The sequence below is a fragment of the Archocentrus centrarchus genome, chromosome 19 (assembly GCF_007364275.1).
Source record: "Archocentrus centrarchus isolate MPI-CPG fArcCen1 chromosome 19, fArcCen1, whole genome shotgun sequence".
NCBI classification, from domain to species: Eukaryota; Metazoa; Chordata; class Actinopteri; order Cichliformes; family Cichlidae; genus Archocentrus; species Archocentrus centrarchus.
In genome coordinates, this window is record NC_044364.1 from 19,656,545 (window position 1) to 19,675,806 (window position 19,262).

The following is a 19,262-nucleotide window of genomic DNA, read 5'->3' on the forward strand; positions in this document are numbered from 1 at the left end:
GCTATCCTCTCCTGTTTGTACTCAAATCTGTCAAAACTTAAAGGTTTGTTCTGCCTCATGTTAATATTGCCTGCCTGGATCAGTGTGGGAGTCACAGTGCAGTTTTATAATGCTATAATAGTATTATTGTGTAATAATCTAAAATACATCGTGGTATCGTGTGACTGAAGGGAAAAAATCGGTTTCACCTGCAGCTTAAATCAGCGACTGTATCTCCAGAGAAAACTATGATATATTAAGGTGCTGATACTTTGTCCCACTCATACTGCAGCGTATGTGTGATTATGACCTCAGATTTTCCTGATTACTGAATAACAGTCATGGGGTGGCTGTGGCTCGGTTGGTAGAGCAGGTCACTTTCTGATCGAAAGGGAAGGTTAGTGGTTTGATTTCTGGCTGCTCCGGGCTGCATCCTTGGGCAAGATACTGAACCCCAAGTTCCTCTCCGATGTAAGCGTTGGAGTGTGAATGTTAGATAATAAGCACTTAGCTTAGTTAGATATGGAAGTGCTTGTATGAATGGGTGAATGCAAACATGTGTATAAGCGCTTTGAGTGCTCAGTTAGAGTAGAAAGGCGTTATATAAGAACGAGTCCATTTACCATCAGGCTTTTTTCTCAGATCAGTGTGAAATCTGATGGAAACACTTTGAAACCAGCACGTAGGCCAATAAACTCATGACTGTCCTGTAACGGCAGCTACAGATGAACGCTGCTTTTCTTATGTTTTGTCAAATTGTAGCCATTACAATGAGTGATCCTCATTAGTGTAAACATTAATTATATTTTTAGAGTGTATATTTATCCAGGATCGGTTTTGGCAGATGAAGCAAACGGCAAGAGTGCTACTTTATGCCCCTAAAGTTGTGCAAGTTTTGTATTGTGATATTGAATATTGATATATTTCAAGCTATTGCAATACATTTCATCATTGGCATCGCTGAATACTATGATATGAAAGAAACCTGGCTAATTGTCACAGCAAATTCAGAATCCTCTTTCTTTTTTCTTTTTTCTTTTTTTGTGATGACTCAGCAGATTTATGACCTTTCTTTGGTTTATCTGCTGAATGTTGATCTGTGTTAACGGATCAGATCCTGCACTGAATCCTAAAATCAAAAGTTGCCTTTGACTCTTCAAAGCTCTGCACAAAGATAAAAAGTATTACCACCCTAGTTAAACTTTCATGTGTCAGATTTAATGTATTGTTGCTTTGTTGGGATGCAGTGGAAAGAGGGTTTGATCTTTCAGTCCTTTACATTTGTGGGGCTGTGTGGGTGCGGGGGCTTCATCGTCACTGTAACACAACCACACGGAAAATCTGAGCGACAACTGAAACTAGAAATCTGTGACAGCATCGTGAGAGCTTTATATGATCGATGATCATTGTAGGTATTAAAATTCTTTTAAATAATGGAAGTAACAACCAAACTGTAAGATTTAGATGACATCTATCATAAATTAAAGTTAGAGCTCAAGTTGAAGCATCTGATGGCAGAAAAATAAGTGGAGTCTATTTTTATTAATGATCAAACCTTTCCACTGTTTTACAAGCCAAATAAGAGGAAAGTTGAGCAAATATTCTCTCACATGAACGCGATGTTTTTAAGTTTTGATTCTAGTTTGGATCAGAAACGTATTTGAGGACATCACCTTTGCCTCTGTCACTTCACTGTGATTTTTTTTTTTTTCACAGAACAAGCAGTGAATTCATTAAAAATCCAAAAATGAAAATCATTCAAAGTGACAACCCTTCATGTTTTTGGTTTCACACAGTTTTTGTTTTTATGAATTTTAATTTGAGCTTTTCGTTTAAAATGTTCAGGCAGACAAGAAAAGTGTAAAACGGGCACAAGAAGACAAAAATAGAGAATCAGTGAGCACTTAATAAATAATGAAACTGAGATTTAAGAAGACAGATTAATTATAATGAATGAATAAATGAGATTAGTGGAACCTTCAGAAGTCAAAGTAGCGCGGCTCACATCCAGTGATAATAAAAGAGTAGATCAGTATTCATGTGTAACATTTATAAGTGACCGTCTGCACAGTTTTACCCATGATTCATTGCTGCCCGCAGGACAGGTCACACCTTCTCCTTCACAGTGAAATGAGTCCGGTGAAGCGGAGTCCAGAGGCCCATCAGGAGGCGGCTGTGAGCTAAAATTATCTTTCTAAATGGCTCTTAAATTTTGGATTAGATGAGGTGCGTTTCACTCCGGCTCGTTCCGTCACTTGAAGCAGTCAAACCGCTCGAATGGCGCCATCGCTCATTTCCTCAACACGAGCCAGCGGAGCTGCTGCCGTGCCCCGACAGCACCGAGGATTCTGGGAGTCTAGCTCACCGGTTTGCACGTTGGCCTCTCTGAACTTGATGCGGTGTGCTTTGTGGGTTTTTATCTTCCATGAGAGACGAATCTTACAGCACCGAAGACTGCTCTTCAGATCAGCCCTGAGATATTTCTACTAAAAAGGCATCTGAAGCTTGGATTTTTCTTTTGATAGTATATCTGTGATGGTTATCATATCAGCCTTTAAGCCAGGGGAATACATTATCAACAGATAAAGGTTAAAACTCCTCCATCCTCCTCTGTGATGTGGTATTTTTAAGTCTTTTTTGTTTTTTTAAATATTGTATATTCCTTCAGGAACTCCTGCCCCACGCTCATCTCAACATTTCAGCCTTTTAAATGAGCTTTTTCCCTTGTCATTCCCTCCTTTATTGAATTCCCAGCTTGATTAAAGTACATCTCACACAAAAGCAGCCCTACCTGAAGACTGCGTACGTCCTCCACACGCCACGCACACCTGGAGCCCCGACTCCAAGACCCTCGTATCTGAATTTGTTTCATTTTTTTTTATCTAAGTAACATCAAAATGGTCTCTCTTCTTTTTTTTTTCACTTCCATTTGTGTATTTGTGAAGATATAATCTAAAATATCCAATTTTGACTTGCAGTGGTAGAGAATCCTTCCATATCTTCGCTCCTGCATGAAGCTCGTCAGCGTCAAATGTGTAAAAAACTTCAGTAATTTGGATGAACTGGCCCTTTAAATTGCCCAGAGGGAAAAAATGTGTTGAATGGATCAAACTGCTTTGATCCATTCCCATTCCTGATATAATCCGTTCTCTCGGTTAGTTTAACACCTGCTGCGGAGCTGCCGCAACAAGCTAACTGCATTAGCTGGCTGTATCTCAGTTGGACAAACGCACTATCGTCAGTATTGCTTTCTAGTCATTGATTGGTTGATTAGGAAGGACGCTCTGCCTTGAACAGGCTTGGCCAATGATAATTCAATATGAGCGGGTGACCCCTCCAGAGTTAGTGTTGGCTTTTGCTTTAGCCACATGCTAAATAGACATGTTTTCAGAAACTGGAAGAAGTTAGAATTCAAATCAAATTTTGTTCATTTTTTTTCTGATAAAAGATTTTTGGTTTTGGTGTTCCCAACAAAAAATTGTAGAAAGCAGTGGACATGAAGTGAACCCTTACGCTAACCTTAGAGCTGTAAGCAAAGCGTCTCCGTTCCCTTACTTAATCTAAGCAGTTTCCTGGTCTGCTGTTTTATGCTTCAGAAAAATAGAGTTGATGTGATTCAGCAAACACCACGTCCATCCATCACTCTGACTTCTCTACCACAACAATGTGGATCTCACAGATTGACCTTTTTTGCGTTTTTCATAGATGGGGGAAGGGAGTGAAAGAATGAAATGGTGGATGCAAGCGATGGGAATGAGCTTCCTCTCAGTAGTCGTTTGGGAGGGGCTCAGAGTAGAGCCGCTACACCTCCGCATCAGAAGGAGCCAGATGAGGTGGTTCAGGCATCTGACCAGGATACCTGCTGGATACCTCCTAGGTGAGGTGTTTTGGGCATGTTCGGTTGGCAGAGACCCCGGGGCAGACCCTGGACAGGGGAGTTTAAGTCTCTCTAAAAAAATAACAAATATATTTTTCTTGTATCAAAATGTGCATTGCACCAGGCAAAGCTATCACCTCATGTTTATTCATTATTCTGATTATAATATTTGAGCTTAGTGGTGATACAGTGATGAAGGGAGATTATTCATCTAACGAGCCTCCAGGGGCCAGTAAGACGACAGCTAAGACGAATGTGGGTGGTTGGGGATGCAGTTTGGTTGGATCAGCACTTTGTATGCCAGAATAGTGTGTGTGTGTGTGTGTGTGTGTGTGTGTGTGTGTGTGTTACCATTGGGATGTCCTGCGAGTCGGCGTCAGAGAAGTAGAACAGTTGGGTTAAAAAAAAAAAAAGTCGGGCAGTTGAGTGATTCCCTCCCAAGGTGAATCCTCCTTCAGGGTAGCTGCATGTGGTTGAGGACGCTCTCCACCTCCCCGCTCTTGCTCGCTGTACATCTTTCCTCCTCCTCCTCCTCCACTGGCTTCTCCATCCTTTCTTGGCATCACGCCATTCTTTTGTCCTTTTTTCTCATATTTTTCCACCTTCTGCCCTTCTCTCTCTCTCACTGTCTTTGTCTTTAATCCATCCATCCTGTCATGCATTATTTATGAGGTGAGGACACACTTTAAGACAGGAAATGTCCCAGAGGGAGACAGGCAGACAGACAGGCTGCAGTACTGCTGCCCACCACCAGATGTCAGTGTTTACCTGCAGGTGTTCCCTCCTTCTTCTTGTTGAAGCTTTACGTTCTGCTGAGAACATTAAAAATGCTTTCATGTCACACGTTCAGTATAGAAACTCAGGGCGGCCCCCTGCTGGACACAGACTTTTACTACACAAACAGCTGAACTTATCAGCTGCTGGAACAAATGCACCATTTCTGACATTGGATGACACAGAACAGCTTCTGTTTTTAGGTGTTTGTTTGTTTTTTTTTTTTAAATCTTTAGCAGTCATCAGTGGAAAGTCTCACACTGGGTTAGGAAGCGTGATTTAGATTTAGAAGAGTTTTTCAAGGAAATATGTCACATTTGAAGGTTTTGACTTTTCCACTGTTTTTCTGTGTCTTAATATTTAATAATCATTAGTTTGGTTCTTCAGTCCAAAGTTTCTGCTGTCTTTGGTTGAAATTCATGTGTCTTTTGAGGAATTTGGGTTGGGTGGTGATATCCATAATCTCCCTGTGAGATTGCCTGTCCAATTGTGAGGAGGAGAGCTGGAGAAGGTGAATGGGAAGGAACGTCTGGGTATTTCTGGTTAGACTGCTGTCCCTGCGACCCAGACCCAAATAAGTGCCGATGGATGGATGGATTTATCTCCCTGGACACGGTGTTCCAAAGCTTTAGATTAAGCCTAAATTTTGGAGCAGCCAGAAAGATCTACGAACTGACCACATCAAGTTAACGTCTGTGGAGCCAGATGAGCTTCAAAGTAATGAGAAATCAGTTCTAACATGTACAGGGGTTCGGTGGAGATAAGCTAGGCTTGGGGAGTTGGGATGTTAAAGCCCCTGAGATACGACCACTAATATATAAATGAATGTTTTTGATGCCAGATGTCTGAAAAGTTTCATCTTTTGTGAAGTGAGTGAGACTCTTGTGTTCAGTGTGTTATGGAAGAAAGAAAAGTGAAGAGAAAATTGACATCACAAAGAAGAAGTGTCGATGTACCTGAGTGAGAAAGTGAAGCTCGGTGTTGCTCTCCACATTTTAATCCTGCAGCCGGCTCACATCTGCACGCTGTTAATCTGATTTATCAGAGGGAAGGTGAAGAAACAGCAGTGAAATCCATCATGTGCTACAATCTCAGCTTATTGATCCTGGCAAACTTGTGTGAAGTCATAACTAATCTGCTGTTTTATCCGTCTCTCTGTGCTGCTGCTGCTCTTCCTACCTGCTTAAATTCTCTCACATAAATACGGTGTCTGATTTCTCCGCAGCTCAGCCCGAGAGCCTGAATAATCGAACATGCGCTCATGGCTCTGTGCAGATCAGATGTTATGTTACACGAGCATTTGAATTCAGGACAAACTCCCGACGACTGCGGACAGAAGTGGGAATTCTTTGAGGACAGTTTTTGAAACCAAAAGAGCCATTTTTAAAAAGTCTCGTGCTCCCTTTTCAAAGAGTCTTGAAACTCGCACTTTTCAGACCTGGAAGCTGTGTTTGTCTTTTATATACAGATGAGACAGAGGCAGGAATGGAGAGCAAAAACACACAATAACAAGTTCTGTGAAGAACAAACGCCGCCTTCCCGCTGAACCCTTCTCCTGATGTGAGAAGCAGTTTGTGTTCATCCGGCAGCGTTTCGTCAGCGTTGCCTCACTGTTTGTGTCGGAGCGTGAAAATCCACAACTTTTTAAATAAGAGCCTAATGCGCTTTGCTGTTCCTCATTCATGCATGCACAGATCAGAGCGAACACACACGGATCAAAGCGTGGATGTGTGAGATGACCTCGTCTTATAGGAGCAGCTCCTGCGTTTGTTCTTCGATCTCCAACACCCTCGATGCTTTTCTGCTTCATGCGATCAATTATACAACAAAGGGAGGTTGCTTTATTGCTTTTAAACAGGTGGTGCACACAGCAGTGAAGTAATCAAGGCTTAGAAAACGTGATCTCCACACAGGTTCTCCAGTAGTTTTTTAATCAGGAGGAGAATGATGGATGCTACGTTAAAGGAAACGTTAAACTAGTGGATCTTAGAAATAATGGTATTTATTTTAATTAATAACAGACGTATTAGAATGCAAGTGACCTGAATATCATCCTGTGCTTTGTGCTCCACCCAAAGTGTTGTTAGGAAAAAGGAAGTGAAGGCAACACATGACATGAACTAAGAAGCCACATGCTCAAATTAGCTGAGAAAGCCATGTTTCACAGTTTTAAAGAACCAAAACGTTATCAGTTCGTCCTTTGCCCACGCTCCACTTCTCCACCAAGTGCAGTTAATGAAATTCAGCTCAGCGAGGTTTGTGTAATCTCACTGACAGACAAATGAGATGAGAACATTTCTCAGGCTCAGCTCTCACCTTGAAGGAGGAATAATCATGACGGCTTTGAGCATCTGATTCAATGAAAATCTTTTTGTATTTGTCTGTGAAACATTTGAAGAAAGTTCCTGTTTGTGCTTCCTCCTCCTTTGTTTTACAGTCACAGATACTTCACTCCTCCAATCAGGAAGACCCGGAGCCACTGACAGACCGAATCCCGACGCCACCGCCAACCCAAGCTCCGCCTCCTAGTAACCTCTGCCACGCCCATCCTGAAACCCCTGCTGACAGACATCATCACCCTGATCCCAGTGCCACCCTTCCAGTGGCCCATGTAGGAGAGGATGATGGGAAAAAGCAGAAGAAGGTGGAGGAGCAAAAGTCAGGTGAAAAGAGGAAAATCCACAGCAGATCCCTACAGCCCCCCCAGCCCTCCAAACTCCACCTCTTCCCGAAGACGAGGGCAGCCCGCGACCCTGAGGCCACCCGCACCTCTGGGCTGAATTTCAGAATGCTGGGCTTCACCTCCACCTCCTCTCGTCTCCCCAAACCAAAGAGCCACTGAAGCCTGTGACTCCACCTTCCTAACACGCAGCGACGCGAGCCTGCGAGCTCCAAACTTCCTATAAATATAAAACAAGATCGGCAGTTTATTATGACTTGAATGTGACTTGAACATGGCCACATTCTCAGTTGTTTCTAGCAAATGCAGATTTTAGATTTTATCAGATGGTGGTGCAGTTACAAAATCTGGACAAGCAGAACAGAACATGCATCTCATCATTTCCTCCTGCAGACCTGCGGCAGGTACACACAGTGTGTTAGTGGACCCCATAAAGGTCAATATTTAATAAAAGCATTTACATGAAAATACATTTATTGAGAATTTGGCTGTATTTGTTCCAGTAAATAAACAGAAGTTAACAGAGGGCCAGGAAAGCGCAGAAATCCGCACCCACTTGGTCATAGAATCAGATCATTTTGATGTGAGATTTAAGAGATTGAAGTCTTTGGCTTTTAAACTCTGTGCACCCTCTACAGGAGAGGAGGTGGTTAAAAAAGGTCAAGAACATGACACCAATCAGCCTCTGTAATACTTTGCAAAATACTTAATTTATTCTAGCATCAACAATAAAACTGCACAGAGATCCATTTGTGTACAAAGGAGCACTGGCTCTGCTTTAAATGAAGCAGCTCTTTAAAAATGATCTACAACTATTAACAAACTGAAATCACTCTGAACTCTCCCTTTAATTAAGGGTCGCTCTTCTGCCAAGCCTTTTAAAAGTCGTCTTCAGAGACGCGCTCCCTCTCGCTGCATGTTAGGAACCAATGTTTCAGCTCCTGCACCTGATTGATGGACTTCCTCCAACTCATCCAGCCTTCTCCATCCTTCCCCAAAGTCCAACCCAAAGCGAGTCTTCCTCAGAGGAGAGTCACCAATGATGTGCATCCACCTTAACCTCCATCCCACACACAGAATCCGTCCTCCTTTGTCCTCCATCCAGCTCGTCCTTACAGACTCTCTGCTCTTCTAAGCAGCCTGTCTCAAAGGTCAGAAAATCCGACTTTTGTTCTGAGACATTCAGCCTTTCACCCTTTGAGTGTCTGTGTGTGTTTTCAGTTTGTCGTGTTTGATTCAGTGTTCACATCACTGTGTTTACTCGTAGTCCAGGAACAGATTTTACCTGCTGGTTTTCAGACAAATGAAGACTTTGATATGAGGTTGAAATATGTTCCCAATCTCTGCTGCTGTTGTGAAGACCTCCTCCCTCCTGCATGAACTGAGAGAATGTGGCGGGGTTTCTGCTCATCAAAGTCAGGGGAAGAACTCAGCAGATGGAAGAACATGAAGTTTTTGAGGAGTTGTGAAGTTGGAGGTTTTCACCAGCCGGCAATGATTTGAAAGAAAATCCAACAGAAGTCTGGAAGATCTCAGTGTGCTTCAAACACAGTGCTGGTATGTTTACTCGCGCTTTGTAGTAACTTATGGTTAAATGCTGAAGGAACACGGACTTAAACCGAGAACCTAAGTCTAAATTAAATACTCTCAAACATTGTGAAAGGTTTGGGGAAGTTTGGTTGCATGCCTGCCAAAAACCCTGAAACTGCAAACCACAGCTCCAGAGGTTTCACCACCGAAGGACTGACGAGCGACTCCGGGCTCTGTTGTTTCTGCAGAGGAAGCATTCAGACGAGAATCCGAGACTGTCTGCAGTGCTTTTGATAAGTCAGCAGACAAATCTGCTGAATCTTCTCTGGGCTTTTTGCTCCGCTGTGGAAGCACAAATCAGTGTGCAGGAGGAAGTTTTACTCCTGGGAAAGTTCCTGAACATTAGTTTTTAAAAGTGGACCTGTTCTGCAGCTTTGCATGATTCAGAGATCAAAATAATCCCTATTCTTTTAATACTGGGCGTCAGTGCAGCCCCTCAGCTCATCCTCTGTCTGAAACAAGCAGTTTTAGCTCCTCCTCCTGGTGTGAGGTAAATAGCCAGAAAGAGGAAGGTGCTCTGATTGGTTTGCTTTTCAGGAAACGCTTGAGATAAACTTGACAGAGGTTCACAGAGCGGCTGGTTTGAAGCATGCTGAGGACTTCAGGTTTCTGGCCTGAAGGCTGGAGTCATTTCAGAAGCTCAGTAAATTAATATAGAAACTTTAAATAATTTTAGTATTAACGGGGATAAGGTGAGGAGGTGTTAGCTGAAGTGTCTTTCCTTTAAGGTAAACTGACATTTCAGCCCCTCTGTCAGTCCTCCTCTGAATAGTTCTCCCAGTGTTGGATCACATTTCCAGACTGAATCATGCAGTCAGGACCTGCCTGCTGAATGACTCTCACATTTTGGCAAGTCAAAGAAATTAATTCTTCTACATGAAAATGAACCCGCTGACATTTTCTCTCCTCACACCTGACAAATCAAACATAGTCTCACTTCTATCGGTGATTAACTGTCAGTGCTGCTCGCTTTGATATTAGTAACCGTATATGCAATAAAATATGCAACAGTTGCAGGTTCAAACCCTAAAAAAAAAAGGACACTTTTTCCTGCCCGTGTTGTATTTAAAATATATGCAAAACCAGCTCAGCTTAGTTCCACGTTTCATGAAGAAGAGGACGGCCGGTGTCTCGACAGACAATCCAGAAATCTGCAAACTCACACGAGGTTTTTACTGAGAAACAAAGTCGAAGCACGTTTGGTACGATTACTGAAACCACGAGGCACAGCGTGAAAGAACAAGAACAGCAGCAGCAGTTTGAGGAAAAGTGCCAAACTTTACTGTTTCCAGCTTAAGGTGAATCTTAAACTAAACTCAACATCATTGGGTTGATTTGAACTGACGTCATCTTTTCAGACATCTCTGAGTTGGTTCCCATATGGTGCACCATGAATCCAAGCCTATATTTTAACCATAACCAATATTTAGCATTCATATTATAACTTAGCACCCAAAAATCCTTTTAAAAACATTCTTCAAATGGGAATCCTTGTTACAAAGTCCCTGATTGACAACTAATCTGCCTGAACAACACCTACCTGTCAGCTGGACCTGGGGCCTGGCTCCACTGACCGTCAGCTGATTATACCATCCCACGAGCTAAAGATGCACTTACCCAAAGAGACTCAGCCGTCTTCAGCAGAGAGCTGGATCTGAAGCAGCAGCAGCAACACTGTCGTGTTGACTATGTCTAGGTTCTCAAAAATACCAACAAAGAAGAACTGATGACATTTTAGGTTAAACAGTTTTAAACAGATATGAAAACAGGTGTGACCCTCAGTTAAACCACTGAGTTACATGATGAACTAAAGAATAAAATAAGGTTAAAACATCAACCTGATCTAAGACCAGATTTACTGATGTAAAGTATAAATCCATTTATAATTGAGCATGTGTTAAAATAATCCAGATTACAGCCACCTGTCCCGCATGGTGATATCAGTCTGTAATGTTTACCCAGAATGCACTCTTTGAAGTTTTCTCCAGTGAATGATCAGCTCAAACATCCAGGGTACCACTGACTGTTTCTGCTGCTCTACATCGCAGACATGAAACTGCTGCAGTTCATTCAAACTATGATCGACCCATGGCACTGATGCTCAGAGCAGGTTATGTACAGATATCTCCTGTACTTATGAAGTTATGAGGGCATCAAAATCCTGGAAAAAAAATTAAAAAGCACCAAATTCCAGTCAACCCGCTCTGTACTTCCAGGGCCTTGAACTCTGTTAAATATGCAAATGCTGCATACAAAGAAATCATCTGATTTCTCACATTTGACTGATTTTTATACACACATATGTATATAATTTTTTTTTTAATGCTTTAAAACATTTGTTCCCTGTTCTAATCTGTGCTGCCATGAATTTAAACATGAGCATGTTTACTCAGAAGTCTGATCTTAACTCTCTGCTGTGTCGCTGCTGAAGTGGAGCCGCTCGTCTCCTTTAGATCTGTTCTTTAGCTTCCAGCAGGGAAATCTGAGCCGCCTTAATTCATGCAAGTGACACGAAGCCCAGCAGGGTGCGTGCACAGCCGAGCTTCAGCTACTGCTGCTCTTAAAAATTCATCATCAAAGTCCTGAAACACACACACTCTGCACAAATGTTGTGATTGATGTTCCTCGGTGAGCGTCTCATCCAAAGGGGTGGAAATGAAAAGAGCAAAAAGCAAACAAGGAATGTCTTTTTTGAAATGAAAGAGGAAAATAAATTAGTGCAATTTTTTTTTCTTCTGCTTCAATCAAGGTTTGACATTTTCCTTTCCATCATTTCCCCAAAACACTTCTCACACAGCCAGAAAAAGAAGAAGAGAAAAAAAAATCAGTCACCTCAAGGCTTCACTTTGGCCTTCATGTCTCTCTGTGGATGTTTTTCTAAATCCTCCAGAAGCTGGGAATAATGGAAACCAGCAGCTCTGAGTAGCAGTGTTTAAACCTGGGTGAAAAATCCCTGAAAGCAGAAGAACCTGAGAGCTTTAAACAGCCAATCACGCCTGACACGGGGCGGGGCTTGACGACTGTTCTGAGCGTCATTTGGGTCTAAGAAATATTAATGTAACCTCGGAGCATGAACAGACGGTCTCATATACCCTGTCATACCTTTGAGACTAACCCAAAACATTCATGTGAAGCTATCCTTCAAAGTAAAACAGGAAATGAACAAAAGACCCAAACTAACCTTAATGTGATAACAGGGAGACCAGAACAACCTTAAAATCAATCAGGGCACCAAAAACTCGAAACTCTGAAACGAAAATTCAAAAGCAAAATGCAGTAAAGTTCAGAACCTGATCGTTACAGATACGCCTGAGACAAAAACAAGGAGCTTAAAATAAAGTCCAGCTTTGTCTCGAAGACATCTGAAAATTATGAAAAATAATGATGAAAATGGCGTTGCTGTGGTCCCACCAGCACTGTGTGGAAATATAATAAATGTGTGCATCTGTGGAGCTGGAAGCAGCAAACTTTGGACTTTTGGACTCACATTAACTGTAACTGAATCCAAACTAAATGTGTCTAAAATGTCACCTCTGCTGCTGCTGTCAGGTACAAACCCAACAGCGTCTCTGAAATCCGGCTTCAGTCAGCTCAGCGTCCGGTTTCAGACCAAACGTCTCCGCTTAGTCTGCTGCGCATCTGTTTGTTCAGTATCATCTCTGAACTCTGATTTATTTATGGTTTAATGTTAACGTTTGTCACTTGTTATTTAAATATCCAACAGGTTTTACCAGCTGTTGAAGTTCTAAAAGTTAATGATGTAAATTCTTAAATTCAAATCCTTTTCTTTAAGTTCTACCCAGATCACAAAGAGAACGCAGTAAAAATGAGAATAGTCTTAATAATGTACATTTCCACAGAACATGTCTTTTTCTCACATAAATACAGTTTTTTAAAATTATTATTTAACCCCGAGTCGCATCTTTTTAAAAAAAATTAATTTCTGTTAATAAAACTCAGCATTTTCCTAAGAAAGTTTCAAATTAAAAGCCTTCTGTGTAGGGAGTGTACCTATTAAGCTAACAAAGCAGATTTATTGTGACACACCGTGCAGGAAGTAGTTTTATTGACAGCTCAACTTTTAAAAAAGACAATGAAATAGGAGCAGATTTTAACCATTTTAACTCTCATCTATTTCTTGCAGACATTTCACATTAAAATCCAGCCGGCACTACTGCCATGTGTTTAAGGCTTTTAATGTGAAATACTTGCATAAGAAGTAGTATTGAGTTTTACTAACAGCTTGGCGATTAAAGAGTTCTTGAGGTTATTGCTAACAAATCAGGGAAACTAATGTTGTATAAACACCCAAAAACCCCCCTCCTGAATACATTTAACAATAAAAGCCAACCTGGAGTAAACCTCAATGCTTTTACTGTGAAATAAAGAGCACAGCAGTTCCTTTAAAACTACCTTAATAAAAAAATAAGGTAGAAAAGATTGATAATTAGTGAAGAAATACATTTATATGTTTATTTTTTAATGGTTTTATAAGGATGACTCGACTGCATTTCAAAGAGAGCTAGAGGAGCTTCAGGGTAATGCGGCTGATCTGGTCTTGGTCCATGATGTTAGAGGAACATCAGGTCCTAAAAATTTATTTTGTGAATTTTGCTGAGTCTCTGCTGATGTGTTCGCTGACACTGTGGACATGTACGTTATTAAAGTTAACAAGTTAAACAAGGCCATGTTTTAAAAGTTTAATAAACTCTGCATATGAGAAACCGTAGAAATAAACATAAAGGCTTCATGTGAGCTGAGCTTTAGGATGGTTTTATATTTAGTTTCAGCTGCTTTGACTCTAATATTTCATAATTGTCTGTATTTAAACTGTATTTAAATGATTCTGTCAAATACTCTGAATAATGTACTCACTCTTCAGCTGTGTCCTCTACTCCCTCTCTGCTTTTATTTTGAACACTTGAAGGACAGGTATTCTGACATTTCCTGTCACCTGCTGTTTTATTTTGTGCAATAACTCTGACTCTTATTTATGTGATGAACTGTGTAAAGTGGTACAGACTGTAATATTGTTGATGTTATTGACACTGAAGCGCTGAAAGAGTCTCAGTGTGAGGAAAAAAAAGCACTTTAACAGAAACGAGCTCGTTCGCACACAAACGTCGCACCTGCTGAATTTCATTTGTGGGTTTTTTTTGTTTTTTTTTCGGTCTCATTCACTTTGAAGCAGCATTCAGGTCGTACGAAGTGAAACGTTAGCGCCTGTGTTCCTGTCAGTGAAGCTCTCTGCAGCTCGTTGGTTGATATTTGTGGTCCTCCTCTGTCATTGGCTGACATTTCTCTGATGCTGCTAAATAAAAGTAATCCTCACCGATGCTCAGTGTGTTTCTTCCTTCTTCTCCTGCTGTGCAAAAGTGAACCGCTTTATGGTGGGAAAGGGTGACTGCTTCACACCATTTTTTTTTGCACTCTGGGATCTGTATGATGTCATAAAGAGGGGATATCCCTAATATAGTCATCTAAAACACAGAAGCCCCACCCACCCACCTGCTGTTCAAACTTTCTTTGACTTTTCAAACAATCCCAGGAAGTAGCCTACCAAGAAAGTAGACAATTATTCTCCTTTATTTTACACTAACTCTAAACACACACATGCACACATACACAGTTAAATAAACACAGCAAAGAGTAAGAAAGAATAAAAACTCATTGTCAGGAGCTGACTTTAAATGTTTCTGCTTGACAAACAACTGCTCCGGGGTTCATTCTTCGTCTGTGGCTCTTGAGCGTCAGTGAGGCTTTGAAACTAAAGACTGAAACACACACACACAGAGCGCCTCCACAGAGCGGAGCTGATCCTCTGTGTGTGTGTGTGTGAGAGAGAGCAGGTAGCTGCAGTGAAGTTTCCCTCCTGATTAATTCCTCTCTGTTTGAAATCTCCAGACTCGAGTTTTTCATCCGGCTGCTGAAGATTTAAGAAAAAAAAAACAATAACAAAAGTCCCAGAAAAACCAGACGAATCCTGATTGATAACTCCGCTCAGCTCACAGCTCTTCCTCCAAGGATCCAACTTCATATGGGCCGAGAAAATTTTCTATCAATCAAAAGTATTAAACATTAACCTTTGCCTGGTTTCTGCTCTAACCTCACATAAAACCTGAAGTCTACGTCCACATCTATTTCCTGTAAATATCTCGGAGAATAAATCATCCTGAGGCTGCTCCTCCTCATCGAGCTGTCACTTCCAGCTGTAATTCAGCCTCCTGACATCCAACTGTTCATCTTGACCTCAGTGTGCGTCCTCATCTTTCACTGTGAGCCTTCGGCCCATCCTCATCCTCAGCTGGGTTTCAGAATCTGAACTCGACGGTCAGATAACTCTGAAAAATGTTCCCATTTTTTCCGTGGACACCCACTGCAGGACTGATGCATTTGAGGTGTCGCTCCATCTTCATGCTGAAGGTTGAGCTGAGGGACAGCTGTGATGGTAAAAATGTATGAATACGTTTCTAAAGATTCAGTGTTCAGTGTTCTTACTGATGAGGTGTCAGGTAGAGCACACAGCAGTAATTGCATTAATAATCAGGTATTTATAGAGCACAGTACTGAAGGATGCAAGTTTCTGAGTGTGAATGAGTTCGCTCTGAAAAGGGAAAAAAAACAACAAGAAATAACATTTAAATGAGTATTACATGTTATGTAAACAATAACAACTGACACCACCTAAGCTAGTTTTATGAGACATACACAGGACATAATCCCCTATCCCAAAAGAAAATAGTTCTGAGGGAAGTACTGACTGCAGGCTTTATAATGCTGACATCAAAGGCTGTCAAGGTGATGCTTGTAAGGCTTAGACACATAAATTCTGTAACAAATGAGACACAATTTACATCAATGTGAACATCCATCCATTTTTTTTTTCCCACTTATCTGGGGCTGGGTCATGGGGCCAGCAGCCTAAGCATAGAAACCCAGACCTCCGTCTCCCCGGTCACCTCCTCCAGCTCATCTGGGGGAACACTGAGGCATTCCTAGGCCAGTCGAGAGATATAATCTCTCCAGTGTGTCCTGGATCTACCTCAGGGCCTCCTCCTGGTAGGAGATAACCAGAACACCTCACCCAAGAGGTGCCAGCAGGCATCCTAGTCAGATGTCCGAACCACCTCAACTGACTTCTTTCAATGTGAAGGAGCAGCAGCTCTACTCTGAGCCCCTCTCAAATAATTGAACTCCTCACCCTATCTCTGAGGGAGAGGCCAGCCACCCTTCAGAGGAAGCACATTTCCACCGCAATCTTATTCTTTCGGTCACTACCCAAAGCTTGTAGTGAGCAGGTAGGTGAGTGTAGGGATGCAGATCGACCGATAAATTGACAGCTTTGCTTTTACACTCAGCTCTCTGAGACAGACGACAGATGAGTGTAGCATCCACATTACTGTAGTCGCAGCCCCAATCCGTCTGTCAATCTCCTGCTCCCTTCTCCCCTAACTTGTGAACAAGACCCCGAGATACTTAAACTCCTTCATTTGGGGGAAGCAACTTGTCCTTGAACCGGAGTGTGCACTCCACCCTTTTCTGGCTGAAGACCACGGCCTGAGACTTAGAAGTACTGATTCTCATACCTGCCGCTTGATCTTTGGCTGTGAACCACTCCAGTATAAGCTGGAGGCCACCACCTGGTGAAGCCAGCAGAACCGCATCATCCGCAAAGAGCAGAGATAAAATTCCAAGACCACCTTGGCATGCCTAGAAATTCTGCCCATAAAAATTATGATCAGAATCAGTGACAGCCCTGGCAGAGTACAACACCCACTGGAAGAGTCTGACTTACTGCTGGCAATGCGGACCAAGCTCTCACTGAAGTTGTACAGGGACTGAATGGCTCGTAACAACGGCCCCACACCCCACAGGATACCTCGAAGGACATGATCGAATGTCTTCTCCAGGTCCACAAAACACATGTAGACTGGATGGGCAAACTCCCACGCACACTCAAATATCCTCGAGAGGATAAAGAGCTGGTCCAGCCTTCCGTGACCAGGACAAAAAACGCACTGTTCCTCTTGAATCTGAGGTGTGACTAATGGACAAACTCTTCCAGCGCCTTGGCAGGCTTGGAAGTGTGATCTTCCAGTAGTTAGAGGACACCCTTCAGTCCCTCTTCTTGAAGACAGAGACTGGTTCCAGAGCCCAGGCTGTGCGTTGAGCTGAGTCTGACTATATCTAGACCGTATCTCTCAACCTCAAGCAATACCTTAGGCTCGTTATTCACTAGAGAGGTGCTGTTCCATGTCCTAATAGACAGTCTGGATACCTGGAGATTATTCCCCAGGGCCTCTGCCCTTGGCTACCTACTGACACACATTGGACCTGACCCCTACGACTCCTCCTGTGGGTGGTGGGCCTGCAGAAAGGCAGGCCCATATCTCCTCTTCAGGCTGCGCCTGGCCAGGCCCCATGGGCTAAGGCCAGGCACCCACCAGGTGCTCTCCCTTGAGCACCTGGTGGGACACACAAACCCCTCCACCACAATAAGGGGACAATTTGTGGAGGGGTTGTCAACGTAAATGGCTTAAAAAAAACAGGCTGAGAGTGCATGTTCTCAAACATTCAGTGACCAAAGCAGTCATTAACCAAATGTTTACAAAAACAAAACAAATTTGTCAAATAAATTTGACCAGGCTCAGTGTTTCAGCCATGTTTGTGGGATTTGAACGGTGAACAGCTGCAGCCATGACTGTGTTTGTCGACGCCTGTTATTGGTTGAACAACAGGTTCAGAAATTTGTTTCAGTAATGAAGATGTAAGTTTGCAGTCAACTCAGCATACCCGCTAAATGTCTTTGTTAGAAAGTTTATGTCTCAAGAACTGTTTTACATTATCTTCATTAAAAAAAAAGGAAGAAAATATTCTAGAACTGGAGTAAGAACATGACTGTGATGTGACATCTTGACCTGCAGCTCTGAGGCCCACCTCTCCTCCCACTCAGCTAACTGGCTAAAGAAACTTCTGTTTTCAAACTGAGGTCTGTGCTAAAATCAAATGTTTCGCCCCATATTCATCCACCTCAGCCTCCTCCCTCTGTGCAATTCGTTGATTAAAATCCAAATTCCCACAATCACCGCAGGGCGCTGCCTCTGTTCCCTGAAGCTCATCCTGATGATAACTACCAGCTCAGAGCTCCTCCTGCCCTCTCCAGTCACCACACATCTGACGTGATTCATAAAGGAGTGAAGCAGAGAACTCCTTCCCAGTCATTACATTTAATTCCTTCAAAATAAATGATCATAAAATTTACCTGCTGCACATTTAATGGCTTTTTCACTTCAGGGCTCAAAGCAATAAAAATGCATTTCAGAGAGAGAGGGAGAAGAATGAATTCACCCTGCTGTCATCCTCGCTAATTAACCAGCTCATTAATGACACAAAACCCTGTATGAAAATGCTAATGGGTCAGAATTAGCCACAGATGAAAAGGTAAATCGAGGGAGGAGGAGGAAAGAAAAGGGTTAAGAGAAGAAATGAGGAGAAGAGGAAAGGTTTAATCAAAGCAGAGCAGCCAAACCTCCATCTACCAGCCACCTCCACCTCTTCCTTGAGGACACAGAGGCATTCCCAAACCACCTGAGACACAATCTCTCCTGCATGACTTGTACCTGCCTCCCAGTTGGACATGAAACACCTCACCTATAGGAGGCACCCAGGAGGGATCCTGGTCAGATGCTTGAACCACCTCAACTGGCTTCCTTCGATGTGGAGGAGGCCCTCCCAAATGACTGAGTTCTTCGCCCTGTCTTTAAAGGTACAGTCAGTAATTTTTGGAGATGTTTTCTTAGAAAAAAAGAATATTGTATTCATAAATATACATACTCATGTTATGAGGATAATTTCCATTGTGACACACATTATAATGGTTGTTTATATACATGTGGTCTGTGTCTGGTTCTCAAAAGGCACCACTGCAGAACAGGCTCTGCACTGCTGGAAAAGAGCGTTGTGATGTTTCCCGCTTTAAAAAATGGCCCTGAGATGTCTCATAAAGCAAAGAGCTGAGCGGTGAAGTTTGAGACTGCTCACTGTCTTGTAGTTTCGGATGTTTTCCTTCTGAGGGTGTTCAGCACTGAAGTGAATTTTTCACAAGCTTTCAAGGCCTCGTTCAGCTCAGCTCACTGAAGGAGAGCTCAGGTGTTCCTCTGCTGTAGACAGGCTGGCTTCACTCATGAAAAAATAAATAATTAAAATTAAAGCTGAAAACACGTTCAGCAACGTTTGTTGTTTGTGTTTGTTGTTTGTCTGTAATAAGCAGCAATAAGAGCTGAGCAGATTTCATTAATAATCGATCCACACTGCGGTGTGGTATCTGCAGCTTTCCTCACCTCATAATGTGCAATAACAGTT

The 19,262-nt window shown here is 42.4% G+C and overlaps 1 protein-coding gene across 1 annotated transcript in view; it reads left to right on the plus strand.

Annotated features, from left to right (window-relative positions):
• Window positions 1-14,235, plus strand: part of LOC115798516 (serine-rich coiled-coil domain-containing protein 2-like) — a 49,053-nt gene extending 34,818 nt beyond the window's left edge. The window contains exon 14 of the mRNA XM_030755384.1: window positions 7,068-14,235. Within this exon, the coding sequence (XP_030611244.1) occupies window positions 7,068-7,472 (405 nt within the window). The 3' untranslated portion in view covers window positions 7,473-14,235. The remainder of the gene's footprint in view (window positions 1-7,067) is intronic.
• The last annotated feature ends 5,027 nt before the right edge of the window (window positions 14,236-19,262 follow it).